At 37.3% G+C, this 15,565-nt stretch overlaps 1 protein-coding gene across 4 annotated transcripts in view; it reads left to right on the forward strand.

Moving 5' to 3' along the window:
- Positions 1–15,565, forward strand: part of SEMA6A (semaphorin 6A) — a 102,611-nt gene that overhangs the window by 53,615 nt on the left and 33,431 nt on the right. For 2 of the 4 annotated variants that reach the window (XM_053474186.1, XM_053474162.1), the window contains exons 8-19: positions 10–129; positions 1,890–1,978; positions 4,629–4,846; positions 6,425–6,556; positions 7,294–7,449; positions 8,193–8,369; positions 9,062–9,202; positions 10,010–10,090; positions 11,975–12,033; positions 12,359–12,379; positions 12,521–12,571; positions 15,372–15,512. In XM_053474186.1, coding sequence (XP_053330161.1) covers positions 10–129; positions 1,890–1,978; positions 4,629–4,846; positions 6,425–6,556; positions 7,294–7,449; positions 8,193–8,369; positions 9,062–9,202; positions 10,010–10,090; positions 11,975–12,033; positions 12,359–12,379; positions 12,521–12,571; positions 15,372–15,512 — 1,386 coding nt within the window. The remainder of the gene's footprint in view (positions 1–9; positions 130–1,889; positions 1,979–4,628; positions 4,847–6,424; positions 6,557–7,293; positions 7,450–8,192; positions 8,370–9,061; positions 9,203–10,009; positions 10,091–11,974; positions 12,034–12,358; positions 12,380–12,520; positions 12,572–15,371; positions 15,513–15,565) is intronic. The other 2 variants (XM_053474170.1, XM_053474178.1) reach the window with 2 other exon arrangements.

The following is a 15,565-nucleotide window of genomic DNA, read 5'->3' on the forward strand; positions in this document are numbered from 1 at the left end:
TTTCACTAGATGGGAAACTCTATTCTGCCACCGTGACAGACTTCCTTGCAATCGATGCTGTCATTTATCGGAGTTTGGGGGATAGTCCGACCTTGCGGACAGTGAAATATGACTCCAAATGGTTGAAAGGTGAGAACAAAATGTAGTGAAGTTATAGTTTTAGCCGATATGTGGGCTTTGCGTCATGACAGGAAGAGCTGCGCGTACAAAGAGCAGGTCAAGGGGGAAATCTCTATATAGGCTGCAGTCACCATGGCAACCAATTGAAGGTTGTTGCTTCTTATTTCCCAGTTTGCAGAATTCTTTTTTATACATATGGCTTAATGACTTCTGGGCTGTGTGTATTCTTCTGTTTAATTCATTTAGTCATCTTTAAAAGCGATTTTGGTTTGGTTGGGTTCTTTATGTGCTTTCCTCATAAGGGCCCCATAAAGTCCAGGTCATATAATTCTTAATTTGTGGCTCTCCATTCCAGTGTCCATTTTAAGAACCTTAAAATTTCCATTTGATCGTAAAATCAAAAAGTTATGTGGGTATAATTGCATAAGCAGTCATGTATTTGAACAGTGTGTTCCCTGTACTAGAAAAGTACATGTTACGTTTAAAGTAGCCTTCGCTTAACTTCTATAAACATTATTTTTTATCGTTTCGGCTATATTTTGTTGCAATTTTGAAAAATTTACAGTAATATGACAATTTCCTCTTCAAGCCCACTCAAGTAATTGTGTTTTGCCAATTTTTCTGAAACATTCCTTTTTTATAAGGAAAAATATGATCTGTTTTTGACGGACACTATTTATTTGTCACTGTAATATATGTACTTACTTTTAAACGCGTTTGGGTAAAAAGCGCAACAAATATTAGTGCCAGCGAGTAAAGATTCACAGGCCTGGGTATCATGCAGCTTTTGTTGAACTACAACTCCAAAGATGCTCAACCAATACCATACACAGATGAGCAAAGACAGGAGATTGTATACATAATGGCCTCCTCCTTCCCTTTACTTTAATTTATAATTTGATAATTATCAAAGGCAAGCATATTTATATGCATACAGATGTTCAATTGAGCAAGGGATCTCATCAAGTGGAGCTAGAGTTAACATTTCAAAAATATATATTATTAGTATTATTATTTTTATATATTTTATTGATATTGTTACTGTTAGTTTCCCATTTTCTGTGTTACTAGATTTCTGTGGGTAACATCGTATCACTTATGCGTAGAGCTATAGGGATGAGAAGGAGTTTTGTATTTGTGCGTTGTATGGAATCTTCATTAGTTTTCTTGGCTTAGCCACATCCAGGTATTTTTTCCCAGCTCGTAGCCTGGATATATCTAACGTGGGACGCGCAGGGCATGCACTGGCTTGCAGTGACATAAAGCAGACACGTATAATTAGCTCAAAGCATCAATGCTATAATGACTTGCCACTTAGCCACATATACTGATTGGGTTTCTAAGTGAATCCAAGGTCGGTTGCCCTTGTCTCTGCCTGAGCAATCTAGTTACGCAAAGTGTATTTGCTCCATATTCTAACAAGGAACACACAACGTTAAACTTCTTTTATGTGTGACATAAGGCAGAGGTGAGCATTGAGTACCAGTATGCCAGAATGACTTATCACCTCCATGCAATGGAAATATACATTTAAATAATAAGTAAAGCTACAGACTTCAACAAAGTATTACATTTAGAATGCTATGTGGGATTGGATTTTTTTACTTTGCTTTTATTAAGAAAATAAAATCTGTGCTGTTTCATGTATAGGATTATTCTTTACAAGCAGAATATCTAGCGGCCACCGAGTAGAATACAAAAAAAGAATGGTAGACGTAATAAAGAAAATATAATATTGATTCTTTACCCCGTACATCTTGTGTTTTCAGAGCCATACTTTGTACATGCCGTGGATTACGGGGACCTTATCTACTTTTTCTATCGGGAAATTGCAGTCGAATATAACAGCATGGGGAAGGTAAGGCTGGAAATGAACATAAAATTACCTGTTCAATTGCTCTTAAGGCATCTTCTCAATGAATGACCTTGCAATGAGACTCATTAATCACCCTGACAAGGCTACCTTTTGGGAAGATTGCATTGGAGATCCGAAACTTCATTGCAGTGCGTTTCAAGCACTGTGCCCTTATGTGATATATTGCGGAGAAAAGATACCAGTCCTTTAATCACTTTAGGGCTAAAAAGATTGGGTTTGCTGGCGAAGAGCCTTTTATATACATTTTAAAGGTGTATATATGACGTGTTCTATTTTATCTTCTACATGTTAAATATACAACTGCAATTCTTTTTTCAACTTCCAATAAGTCTTATGTATATAAATGAAACCCATCTTTTATATATACAACAGAGCCACTTATCTTCATTTCCTGTTCCCAGGATCTAATGATTATTCCTCCCCATTAAGTTATCTCTGTCATTTGGTTAAGCGGCTGTTGTTGATTTAGGTAGCCTTTGTAAATGACAGTTCCCCTTTAATAAAATATGGAAAACACAGGAACATAAAAAAAACATATCTGCAACACTACAAGGGATCTGGAACCGCTAATGAGAGTGTATGAGCAATGCGTAATATGTCCCTTTAGGATGCCATGTATTAAATTAAGAGAGTACAAGAAGGGCCAGAGGTGTTAAGAGGTCACTTTCCCAGATGAGTCATTTCTTAGGTAGTAACAGTTGTTATCTTGTGGAATACCCCACAGGTATACTATTCAAGGGCTCCTGGGATGTACAAGAGACCTGATTAACAATATCTTCTTTATTTCTATACATATATTCTTATACATAGACGTATTGAACTCTATTAGTTTCCTAATACAAGGCAGGGTACTGACGTCACATAATGCAGATTTAGTATTTAAATCAATAATAGTAATAATACGTTATCAATAAATACATATTTTTGCAAATATACTACCATAGAAGACAGCAGACAAATTTTATTTCCAGACAATTCTTATTATTTTATTTCTAAATATCCGTCTTACTGATATCAACACACCATTTCGGCAAATTTCCAGCTTTAATTGTAGAGTAGTGCCATGAAGCCAGGAGCTCTCAAGATACTTCTTTCATCCACCTGTTAAATACAATGACCGTGACAGCCAGCCCAGTGGTACTGACCTGCCGGTGATCCCTGCTGCTGTGTTAGTTTTAGCATGGTCACTGAGTATATAACACATACAATTAAATAAAAAAAAAAAAAAGACAAGCGGTTGGACTATGGAATAAATGTTATTGTGTTTGAGCATTTGAAAAATGTACAAGTGACTTCCCACAGTCCTCAAAATGTATAAATAGATCCTATCATTCTATAAAGGAGATTTAGCTGCAGGAACGTCAATGCAGGGGCAGTAAAAAGAATCGCAAATGATAGTTATTAATACGTGTGCAAATAAAGGTCTTAAAGTCTCAACATTCTAATGCCGAAGCCATTAGCATTTATCATACATTGCCAGACAAACCAGTATGTACGAATGTAGGTTGTAATTTAAGAAATGAGCGGAATTCTCTTTCCGCCCCTCCAGCTCCCACCTCCCTCATATACCCTCCAAGCGTCACAGCCCCCCTGTCACTGGAAGGTTAAAGAGCTGTTCAACCCTATTTATACATATAGAGAATTAGGACTTGTGAAACAAAAGCTCTGTGTTCGCGGGCAGACGACTATAAAACATATTTATATGGTTTTTTTATTTTTAAGCGCACGGTTGCCACCCCAAATACGTCTTCTGTGGCTTCTTGCTTGTTTTATTTGTTATGGCGTGTTCCTCTTCTAAAACCCTTTCGGGTATATACAGAAAATCGCAAGTTGTAGAGATGTCGGTTCAACGCACGCGTTTTACTTTTCCAGTTAGTTAGACATAAGGAATTTTGTATGGTACCAGTATACAACAAGCCCCAGTGGGAGAACGATCCAGTGTGTGCCTCTCTTGAGAATGAATCTTATGAAACCCAAGGAGGAATTCTAGAGCCTGAAATGGAAATTCTGATCACGCTGTTTTTTTGTTTGTTTTTTTAGTTGTTTTTTTTTTACTGCCAGTTTGCAAACATTTTTGTAATGCACATTTTCTACAGAACAGACAGAACAGGTTACCGCCGACTGTCCTTATGTCATATCTAGCAAGGTCTCAAATTCAAAAGATCTAGGGTTAATTCTGCATAGGCTTTAATTGCAGACAAGCCAAATAGCGTGGTGCCACATTTATTGGTTAAAATGGCAAGATGATGTCATTTTTATCCTTGCATCATTTTTGGTAATTGATTAAGGAGTGTACGATTTGTTCAGCCCTTGGGCAAGGCAGGGTTAAAGTTAGAAAACCTATCCCATTCTCTAAGTAATCTGTGCTGGAAATGCAAAACGTGCATTTGTCTGTGGAAATGAAAAGCTAAGCAGTCTTACCAGAAATTAATTTATATATTGCAGACATCTGATCTTCCAAGGGATTTATTGTATTGCTTGAAATGGCACATTCTTATCTCCCGTAACACATGGTTTCAACACTGAATTTCCCTTTGGTGACATTTTTTTATGGGATTTTGCACCCATTGTGTCTGTTTCAACATCCTGCCATTTTCTGGAGCCCAAACTGACATATTGTCTTGCTCCATAGGTGGTGTTTCCGAGGGTGGCACAGGTCTGTAAGAATGATATGGGGGGCTCCCAGAGGGTGCTTGAGAAACAGTGGACGTCATTCCTTAAAGCCCGACTGAATTGCTCGGTTCCTGGGGATTCACATTTTTACTTCAACATACTGCAAGCTGTTACAGATGTGATTCACATTAATGGCCGCGATGTTGTGCTAGCCACATTCTCAACACCATACAACAGGTACGTCATGCAGACTCTTCCTATTTTAACGTAGGTATTATGCCCATTGGGTTTCACCTTTTTTCTCTCTTTTGACCAATGCATCTTTAAACGTCTTCCATTACGGGTCTTTTTATTTTTTAAACACTTCGCTGACGCTAAGAAATCATGACCGTTGATAACTTTCACAACCAAAATGAAATGGATACCCATAAAATTGGCTTCCAAACCATAATGAAAGCCCACTCGATAAAATCCTGAACCTCTATATAATGTCCCCATTTGGAGCCAGCTGTAATAATACAGATGATGGCTCTGAATAAAGTACAGAGCCCTTAAGCAAATATTACTGTGGTTAGCGCTATTCTGCACACCTAAGGCGCTTTCTTTTTGCCGGTTACTAAACAGCAGTAATAGTAATGTTAACGTTAGCAGTAATAGTAATGTTAACGTACTGATATTATTGCTGAAATACGTGGAATGTTTTCTAGTAATGCTGAGATTAGATGGGAAATAAATCAATAAGAACAGCGGAGTTATTCCGTGGACTCTCAACTGGTCCCTGGAATTTATCAATGATTTGTCTACTTAAGATCTCCTGGGGAGAATTTTTTTTTTTTTTTTTTTTTTTTTTACTCTATTTCTTTTGTGTCATAAAAATTTAACCTAGAGATTCCCATGATCTTTCTACAACTGGTTCCTTTATGAATGAACAAGCAATCCAGAAACCAAGAAATAAGGACACCCAAAAGCTAATTTTGTTTGAAGGATCAGTAAAAAAAGTCTTAAAAAAAAAATTTGGGATAACTTTATTGCTGAGATCAACTTTCAATACTAAAACCATTATTACCAAAATGTAGAAGTTCAAGAAATATCGTGAAACGACATATTTAATTAGTCGTGTAGCATTATGCAGCTTTCTACTTTAAGCCTTATGACCCTCCTGACACATTGTTGATTCTGTAAGAAGCCAACTTGACTAATTTGTTCTGTCAGTGTACATTGTCATTGTTGCTACATGTCATCATCCATTATGTCCTGATGGCTGTATTTACTTGAATTGTTTGTTACTAAAACAGCGGAATAAAACAAACTTTAGCATATCCCCCTTCCCACCACACCAAATAACATCAGAATCACAAATTTCGGACAATGTAGCACTGCTTCGGGCTTAATTGGGGGCATTAGCATTAAACAGTATTCATTCAAAGTCTTCCATAGGTTTTGCATCACAGTTGGGTTATTGTGAATTAACATTTGAAATGTGTTGATAGCTTCTACAGGACAACACTTCTTAATAAAAGACCACCATTACCCACTGTGCAAGCCCCGAAGCAGAGATGGTTTCTCAGGGTTATTCTTTCTTTAAGTTCACTATAATTAAGCTCTTATAGAATTTGTTGAGGGGGGAATCCTGCTAACGGGAACTTGACTGTTGTTATATTTGCATGGGACTGTCCCCGGTTATCAATAGACAAAGGTTAAAGAGTTCATAGCTAAGTATTCTGTGGCAGGAAGACTTGTATACAGAGTGTGTTTCAGTTACAAATTGTATGCATAGCTGTGTAATGAGTAATTCTGGGAAATGTCACATTTCAGCATCCCAGGCTCCGCTGTGTGCGCTTATGATATGGCCGACATTGCCAGCGTGTTTACTGGGAGATTCAAGGAACAGAAGTCTCCAGACTCAACGTGGACACCGGTTCCTGATGAAAGGGTACCTAAGCCAAGGTAAAGGACCATTATGAATGTCGCATATGGCAAATACCTCACTGTGTGAATTTGTACATTGTATCTTGGGGACGCATATGCAGACTGTACAGCTGGCAATAAGCCGCATGTATATAAAAACAATTTGGAAATAAGAAAAAAAAACAAAAAACACTTTTACAATCTCTAAAAAACAAAACAAAAAAAAGGCACAGAGGAACCTAGAATGTAACAGCAGATAAGAATCACTTGCCCAATCTGTTAAAACCTTTAACTACCGTATATTTGATCCTTATGCATCATGCATGTTTAATTCCCTCAATGGATTAACAGTTACCATTTCTGTTGGAGGGCTATTTCACTTGTCTACCACCCTTTCAGTGAAAGTAAATCTTTCTCAAATTACATGTAGATGAGGTTCTGGCTTGCGGACAAAAAAAAGTCAGTATCAATAAAAAAAAATCTGTGTGTAGGCACTCTTATTATTCTTAACAGAAGGTTAATTTTCATAACCTATTTTGTAATATAAAATGCTTTGTGTGGACGGCACAGAGCAGCATGAAGGCACTTGAATATTGTTACCTGAATCCAAAAGTAGCTCCATGGCTGCAGTAATTTGAGCAACATTACCAGAATATATATATATATATATATATATATATATATATATATATATATATATATATATATATATATATATATATATGTATATAGATATATTATAATTTTATTTCTTTTTTGTCCCCTTTGTCTTTTAGGCCAGGCTGCTGTGCTGGCTCTGCCTCAGTAGAAAAATATGCTGCTTCCAATGACCTTCCAGATGATACACTTAACTTCATTAAAACACATCCCCTCATGGATGAGGCTGTGCCGTCTATAGTAAACAGACCACTATTTCTCCGGACCATGGTTAGGTAAGCACCTTCTATCCCCTTTGATCTGCCAGAAGGCAGGTTGTGTGTGCACTCTCTGCTCTTAGGGAACATTTCTGGTACTTTGATGGCCTGCAAACATCTCTGCTATCTTTGGCACCTCTCCAACATGAACGGATGAGAGCTTGGGGCAGATGCCATGAGTGTCCCATGGCTGCTTTCAAGATATGAAATGTCATTTAAGCTGCACTAAAACCAGATGTCAGTGAAGATAGAGATCAAGAGGTCCTTCGTTATTAGCCATATCTCCTGAGATTTGGCAGAAAAAAAACATTTATAGGTCTCGTTGACATATTGATCATTATCCCATATTTTTGCACACGTGCCATGCCTTTTAATTACCACTTGGCACCAAAACAATTGCCATGTAACCCAGTAAACGCAATATGCCTAAGCACCAACAGTTATACGTAGCTGAGTCTAGAAATTCAGTGATAGATTTTTATAATAAATATAAAGGGTAATATGCGGCACCCTTTCTTGCGCTGAATAGGTTAAAGATTTAGGATGGTTGAATTGCTCTACTTGTGGCCTAATGATCGGTGCGCTCTTGTAGCAAACAATGAAGAGTGACAGTAATTCATACGAGAGCTGGCATTTTTAGGTTAGAGCAGCATAGATCGTATCTCTTCTTATTGTATTAATGAGAAAAAGAAACCTGAATGTTAATAAGAGACAACTGATTACAATGTAATGAGCTAATAAAAAGTGTTCTCCTATTTTAGGTATCGTCTAACCAAAATAGCAGTTGACACGGCTGCTGGTCCATACCAGAATCACACCGTGGTTTTCCTTGGATCGGAGAGAGGGATCATTCTGAAGTTCCTCGCAAGGACAGGATACAGTGGTTTCTTAAGTGATAGCCTGTTTTTGGAGGAGATGAACGTTTACAATCCTGAAAAGTACGATCATTGTGTTTCTTTTCCCCCCAACATGCGGAATTATTGAAATCCACTTTCTTTCTGTTGTTCTCCACTTCGGAGTTGTTTTTCACATGCACAGAATTCAGTCTCAGATTACCTGACATTTCAGAAATGTCATCCTATAAACTTTCCAAATCTTTTCCCACCTTGTATACTGACATTGTGTTTTCCCCAATTTTGGGCCTAAAGCTTACAAACAGTTCATTAGCCCAATGATCATAAATATGCAAAGCCCATGGGTGGCTGGCACACCAAAACCTATTGGCATGACTGATGAATATCTGTACAGCTTGGCAAAAGCGCTACATTTTACATGGTAAATAGATGCAATTCTAATCGCTCGAGAGCTTTCAACTATTCATCCTGTTTGTCTTTAGCCAGCAACATTTCTAGCAACTCTAGAACTTTGTTGGAATCTGGAAAATCCACCAAAAATTACATTTCTGGTGTAGGAAACTTTTTTTGGAATCGCCAAACATTGATAGTTTCACAAGCAGATCACATGGCGTCCAAGTATACAAGAGGAAAACATTGTTTCATTATTTTATAAACTACCATTTCCTTTGACGTTACCTTTTTTTTGTTATTGGCCATAAGCAGTTTGTGTACATTTATTCTCCAGCTCCTTCTGAGTAAAGGTAATATTGGGGACTCTTGTTGTTTTATTTTAGGTGCAGCTATGATGGAGCAGATGACAAGCGGATAATTGGGATGCAGCTAGACAAACAAAGCAACTCTCTGTACGTGGCTTTCTCCACGTGTGTTATCTGGGTCCCGCTTGCGAGATGTGAACGACATGCAAAGTGTAAAAAGTACGTTTACATTTGAATTTTGCGATCTAACGTATACTGTCAGCCTGTCGAAACTGCCATGTCGTAATACTCCCCCGCAGTCCATTGATTATTAGTAAATAAGTGTCTGTAACCCTCGTGTCATTACAGATTCTTCCTCTTTTCCCTATATTTCACCAATTGTCGAAAGAGCCATTATGGTCTTGGGGACATACCTGACCCCCATTAGATCACAATTCTTTTTTGTAGCCCTAGGGTAACATTAAATCCCCAGTGCAAACATTCACTTTGCTAGACTGGCTTTAGAGCAGTTAAAGATGCCGTTCCACTGAGGCAAAACATTATTTGCACCCTCAAGGCAGTTAACTTGCTCAGGTCCAATACTGTTACAAAATACCATATGCAATAAAACATTAGAGGGAAGTATCTAGCATGATTATCCCACCTCATGTTATTACCGCCACTGATTGATGATGGTTCAGGTAGCAAATTGTAGTAAATTGTGGCCCTGCTACTCCGAGACAAGATTTTAATATATATGGAAAACAATTACACCGATTGGCAATCAGAAGGTTATACGTAGTTTTAATGGTTACGTTTAGCAATCCTAAAAGCACAGAGCCAGTATAAAAAGGCCACCTAGTTTGCCGGCAGAGGTTTAAGCTAATTTCTCTAGAGTGTTTATATATTCTTCTTTTCTGTAGTGTAACATTCTAGCACATTCCCCTATGTGCTTCTAGAATTCCACTGCATGTCTGGCAATTATTTCAGGAAACTGGTTAATTGAGATGAAATCCTCATTTTACATTCTCTCTCCTTTGTGTTTAGGACTTGTATTGCTTCCAGAGACCCGTACTGTGTTTGGTTACGAGAAGGGGGAACATGTTCACAGCTGTCACCTGGTACTAAGTAAGTCGACAGAAATCAACTGAAATAACTATGGCACAGATTATGTCAGTGAATGTTTTTTAATTGGATAAACAGTTGACTTTGTCTTGGAGCTCTGACTGCTCTGATTTAGTGGTAATTATAATCAAATAATAAAATGAATAATGTACAGTCAGCTAAGTACAATGAGCCAATGTTTCCAGTGTGCATTATAGGAATTTGCTCGGAATTTTAAAGGAGCGGACTAAGTATTAAGTTGCCTTTGGCTAGAAGGGCTGTCTATTCTGGAACATTCTAATTATGGAAATTAAGATCCTAGAGAATTCATCAAAACAGCCTTTATGCAGTGACTTGTTTCCATCACAATAAGCCTTAATGAGGACAGGCAGGGGTACCAATTAGTTATTTATAACAACCGTCTCATTGGTTCTGTTGGTGTATGGCAAAATGGGGAAAAAAGAGGCTTTCTAGAACAATACGTGTGGTGGGAAGAAAAATCCACCCTTCTAGTGTGCCTGTTCTTACAGCTTTAAAGAATAATATTGAGTGTTTTATCTTTTATAGTTCACTGGGATCCAGTACTCATATCTGAGATGGTTGGGCATAGCATAGTTCTAGCTAAAGCCCTGCCTTGGATTATTGCCGACCAACATGAAAAATAGATAAAATATATCTGTTACATCTATAGCTCTGTATTGTCTTAGTCGGAAAGGGTGGCAGTCTTAAATTAGTACTATTTCATTTTTGATATAGCCCCATAGACCCCATCTATGGCCACAACATTTTGAAAGAATTAGCTACATGCAAACTACGCATAAGTCGTGTGGGAATTTGGTAAAATGATTCTCGTGTCTCTAAAAATAACCCTTTTACAGACTGTAACTAGACGCAGTCATAGCAGTAGCTGTTGCATCATGAACTAATAAAAATTCCATGACGTCCATGCACCAATCACCATTTTCAGCCTGATTTCACTTCCAAAAACCATAAACTTCAGGCTTCCACAATTATGCATTCACTTTGTTTACTGGTAACACGTGCAAAAAGCAGCCAGCCCCCCTATTTATTCATTATCTTGTTTTCTGCTGCTACATCTCAAGCACATGTTGCTGGACGGAGTGCAGACATCTGACTAGCTTATGGCAATGTTTCCAAAAATACCATCCATACATCTGTGTAGCATTCCACGTCACAGCTGACAGCAGCCGGCCCGCTATAGAGACATAACAACTTGCACAATGGGCTATTTGGGTTGCGCATGTGGTAGTTTGCCACTAAACTGTTAACCCTTCATTTCCCCCAGGGTGGGCAAAGCACTGCAGAGAAGAATAAACAAAGAGTCAGCACTAAGAAGTAGATAACTGGTCTAGTAATGGCGGGGATACATTTGTGCTCATCTCCTTTTAAACCTTCACTGCACTGGAAGAAAATATCTTTCTATTTCAGTTGCATATACAACATATACATGCATCCTTGTTATCAAGAACCGCGACGATAAGCGACAATATATTTTTAGCGCTATTCAAGAACCCGGGAACAATTGCTCATGTAACATCAGTCAAACTTTATTCACTAAAATCCACAGAGCTTTAATGAACACTTTTGATACATCATGAATCATACATTATTCTTTGTAACTTTTGCAAAGTATGTTATACAATGGGATTGATTGTAAGAGAATTCAACACATAAAAATCACTAATATTATTTTGTCTTATTATTTTTTCTCTGTTGATGTTCTAGGTCATTGCCATTTCATTTTAGTTTTGTTTTTTTTTTTAGCTTTGCACTCTTGCTTCCTGACTTTGCCATCAAAACTCTATTCATTCGTCTTTGATGTCTTTCACACCAGCTGCATGAAGTCTGTTCAGCTCCTAATCCTGTGTTTCTTTTTCCCCTCCGCAGAGTACCGTTTGAGCAGGACGTTGAGCATGGCAACACAGACGGACTTGGAGACTGCCAAAGTAAGCAAAGAGTCAGCCCTATATTTAGTTTGGGTGAAATAAGCCTTTTTTTAAAAAATTCCCAAAGTCAACAGTACCTACAACAATAATAGCAAAGACACTGAGAAGTAGAGGTCTAAAAGAATTCTAGCTTTGTGAGATGAAAAGGAATTTCAATGTTTGCAAAAAGGAGGGAGAAGGCACCGATCTATTAAGTGTTGATTTTGATGTGGTAAAAATCACAGCCAAAGTAGATGGACCGTGGGGAAGGTGTTGTATTTCATGAAATGCAAGCAGTGCGAAAAAAAAGTGGAAGTAAAAATTTCTATTTCTTTTTTTTTTCCAGATTCTTTTGTGGCATTAAATGGTAAGAAGCGTTCCCATTTAGCTGAAACATTATTTTTCTCCAGCTTCTCTTTTTTTCGTTTTTTCTTTTTACCTATTCTTTTATTTCCAGATTTTAATTTTATGACTTCACCAGTTTTACCTTCAACTATTTCTTTCATAGAATTTCCAACCACTCCTCCCGATCAGGAAATAAATTACTACACAGTGTATGGTCAGTTTATAATTGTTCTGTGAATAATCCTCCTTTACAATAGAGCTATTAGTTCTAGAGCTTTTTGTTCTTTTCTCATGTTTGGTCCCAGTTTACCAAAATTGCCATTATTATTATAAGACATTTACATTAGATCCATATTAATGCAGAACAAGTAACACACTCTAACCAGTTTATAGTGCCAGTATCAGTATATTTTTTACATAATAAATATATATATATATATATATATATATATATATATAAGCATTTACACGTTGACTTAATCCAATCCCACTTCCCTTCACCGTTACATAGATACTGTTATAGCTATTTATTTAAATCCCAGATGTGGATTCTTATTTCATAGATATGGGGATGGAAGATATGAAACTTGAAACATTACACATGAAGCAATTTTTGATTGGGATATCCAGTGCTAATAAATCGATATCCCATTAATAATGTACTCTACACTTTTAATGTGATATGTCATGCACTTTAAGATTGCTTGCCTTGACAGTATTTTCATACAGATTAACAAAGGAAATGTCATCTCTTCCCCTGAATGTGTAGGTGAATAAATGACATATCTAAAATTAACGAACGCTCTGAGTACATTGCAGAAAGCTCTGCATTGTTTCTCTGTACTTAGGTTTTTTGCGTGGAGAAAGTTTGCACTTTGAAACATTTATGTGAAATTCAATTTTAAAACTGATAATCCCAAGGGACCTTTTAAACGTTTAATAAATGGCAGTTTTTGTGAGTGGGGCCCTCAGTTTAACAAAATCCATTCTACTTTCTCCTTTCTCTTCACTCCTTTCTCTAGTAATCTCTAGTAATCTAGACCAAAATAGTTCCTAGTACAGTCGGTTTGGGAAATCTATGGACATCCACTGTTGTTCATACTATAACTCCTATCAATAGCTGTCAGAGTGATAGGAGTAGGTGTGCGGCAACAGATATGGCTTAAGATACCCAACCCTGTGCTACAGCATCTCATCACCCTCGAGTATTAACACATTTTAGCTTAGTGCCCCTAGACTAGATGTCTTTGTTTTTAGTAAATATCTACTAGTCTAGCTGTGCCTTTTCTCTCCAATAATTTTGTACGTTGATGTGTATTGTGGTGCCATCTTACAAAAAAAAAAAAAACATTATTATAATTATAACGCAGATCTCCTAACTATAAGTATATCTACAGAAATTAGATATTAAGTTGTAGGCAGCAAGTTTTGTGGAAGTCAACGGTGCCTATGAGATATTTTTTCCTGATGTCACCGAAAACAAACATTGAAGAGACAATATGTTTTCCCATATTCAGGATTCTCATTTATTCCCATCAAAGCCATCTGCTTTCTACTGAGCAGAGTCTCACTTGACTTCAGCAACAAAATACGTTGTCCAGCTAAACCAAGTAACATACTCTTTAGACTCATAGACTCGTTTAATATTGAACTCAGAAGACTACAACTAGCCCATATTTCCGATTATTTACTCAATTCAAATTTAGACTAGCATCTCCAACTCTCCTGCAAGCCTCTTCTTCTGTTGATGGACCCCAAAACAAATGGCACAAGCTATTGCTAGTTTAAAAATGTGGTAATGGTACAAGCTGTGAAGGTGACAATTCCCCTTTAAGTCTTATTGAATCGACCCGTGTAGGTAGTAATAAGACTTCCAGTGTCCCTCTGAAACGGCCAAACACAAATTTGGTGGCATGCTGAGCTCTGTTGGGGTTTTCTGAACATTGTCAACACAATAGTCCTTTTGCATTCAAGCAATACTCTGACAAAGAATCTTTGTTGGTGAAAGGCAGGGTGTTTTTTGTTACCTACAAAATCAACAAGACGATGAGTAAGTCAGTTAGTGTCCTGCTTGTCTTAAAAACACATTGTCTGATTGTAGTGTGTTTTCTATTTTATTGACTTTCCTTGGAACCCGCGGGCACATTGCTAAGGGTACAATAGCCTGGAACAAACACAAACAACTTTGTTTGCTGCATATATTGATCCACCCCCCCCTCCCCCTTTACATTTATTTTGAAATATTTCATCGTGGCCGATACACCAACATTTGCTGTAGATCCCATTCTAAATTATAGAGGTAAACATTATTTTAATGAACAGAATAGAAATTGCAATTACAAACATGGTTGAAGGGAAATGGTGCAGAGAGGTATAATTTTCCGAGGATGTCAAGAACTTCAAGGGAATTGGATAAACAATTTTAAAAGAAGATGAAATATGGAATAAATCCGAAGGGCAAATGGTTCCGTTGATACATTTAGTAGCACATTACCTTGAATTGGTATCAGTTTTCTCCAGTAGCAAGTCTTCCACAATAACATTATTCTGACGGCTAACATTGGACAACACAATCGCATGGAAATGTAAACTTAAATGGACAGTGACAGGAAGAATGTAAATAGACTAATTCATTTACATACACTCTGCGCCTGGTCATAATTCTATAGTCTTGGAGAAATTTTGTTTGCAAATTAAAATTTTCATTGGAACACATTGAGCCTGCTATTCATTAATGTTGTGGCTTTCTATAAATTAGGTCACTTTGCTGCTATATTTTAATAGGCTAAATATTTTACCAGTAACCGTACTTGTCAAACTGTCAAGACCTAAAAACATAATACGTTTACTGGTAATTATGTATTCTTTTTTTTTTTATTCACAGCCAATTAAATTAAATCTTTAGATGGCATGAAAAGGCAACAGTGAATCACATGCAATGAATTGTATACATTGTACTGGTTTCAATATCGCTAACTATGCTTGTGCTAAACAAAACCCCTCGAATTCCTTAGATCCCAGCACTACTTTCCACTCAAGAGACCACGGGGTCTACGATAGGGAACGAATCCTGAACTGGATGGACCCCTATGACTCATCTGAGAATACAGATCCACATGTGGCAGACTCATTCCATAATCACCAAGACAAAAAGGGTAAGGCCTTGGAAAACACTGTCTTGATTTATGCTGAGAGGTCACAAGGGGAG

Source organism: Spea bombifrons, chromosome 1, assembly GCF_027358695.1.
Source record: "Spea bombifrons isolate aSpeBom1 chromosome 1, aSpeBom1.2.pri, whole genome shotgun sequence".
Taxonomy (NCBI): Eukaryota; Metazoa; Chordata; class Amphibia; order Anura; family Pelobatidae; genus Spea; species Spea bombifrons.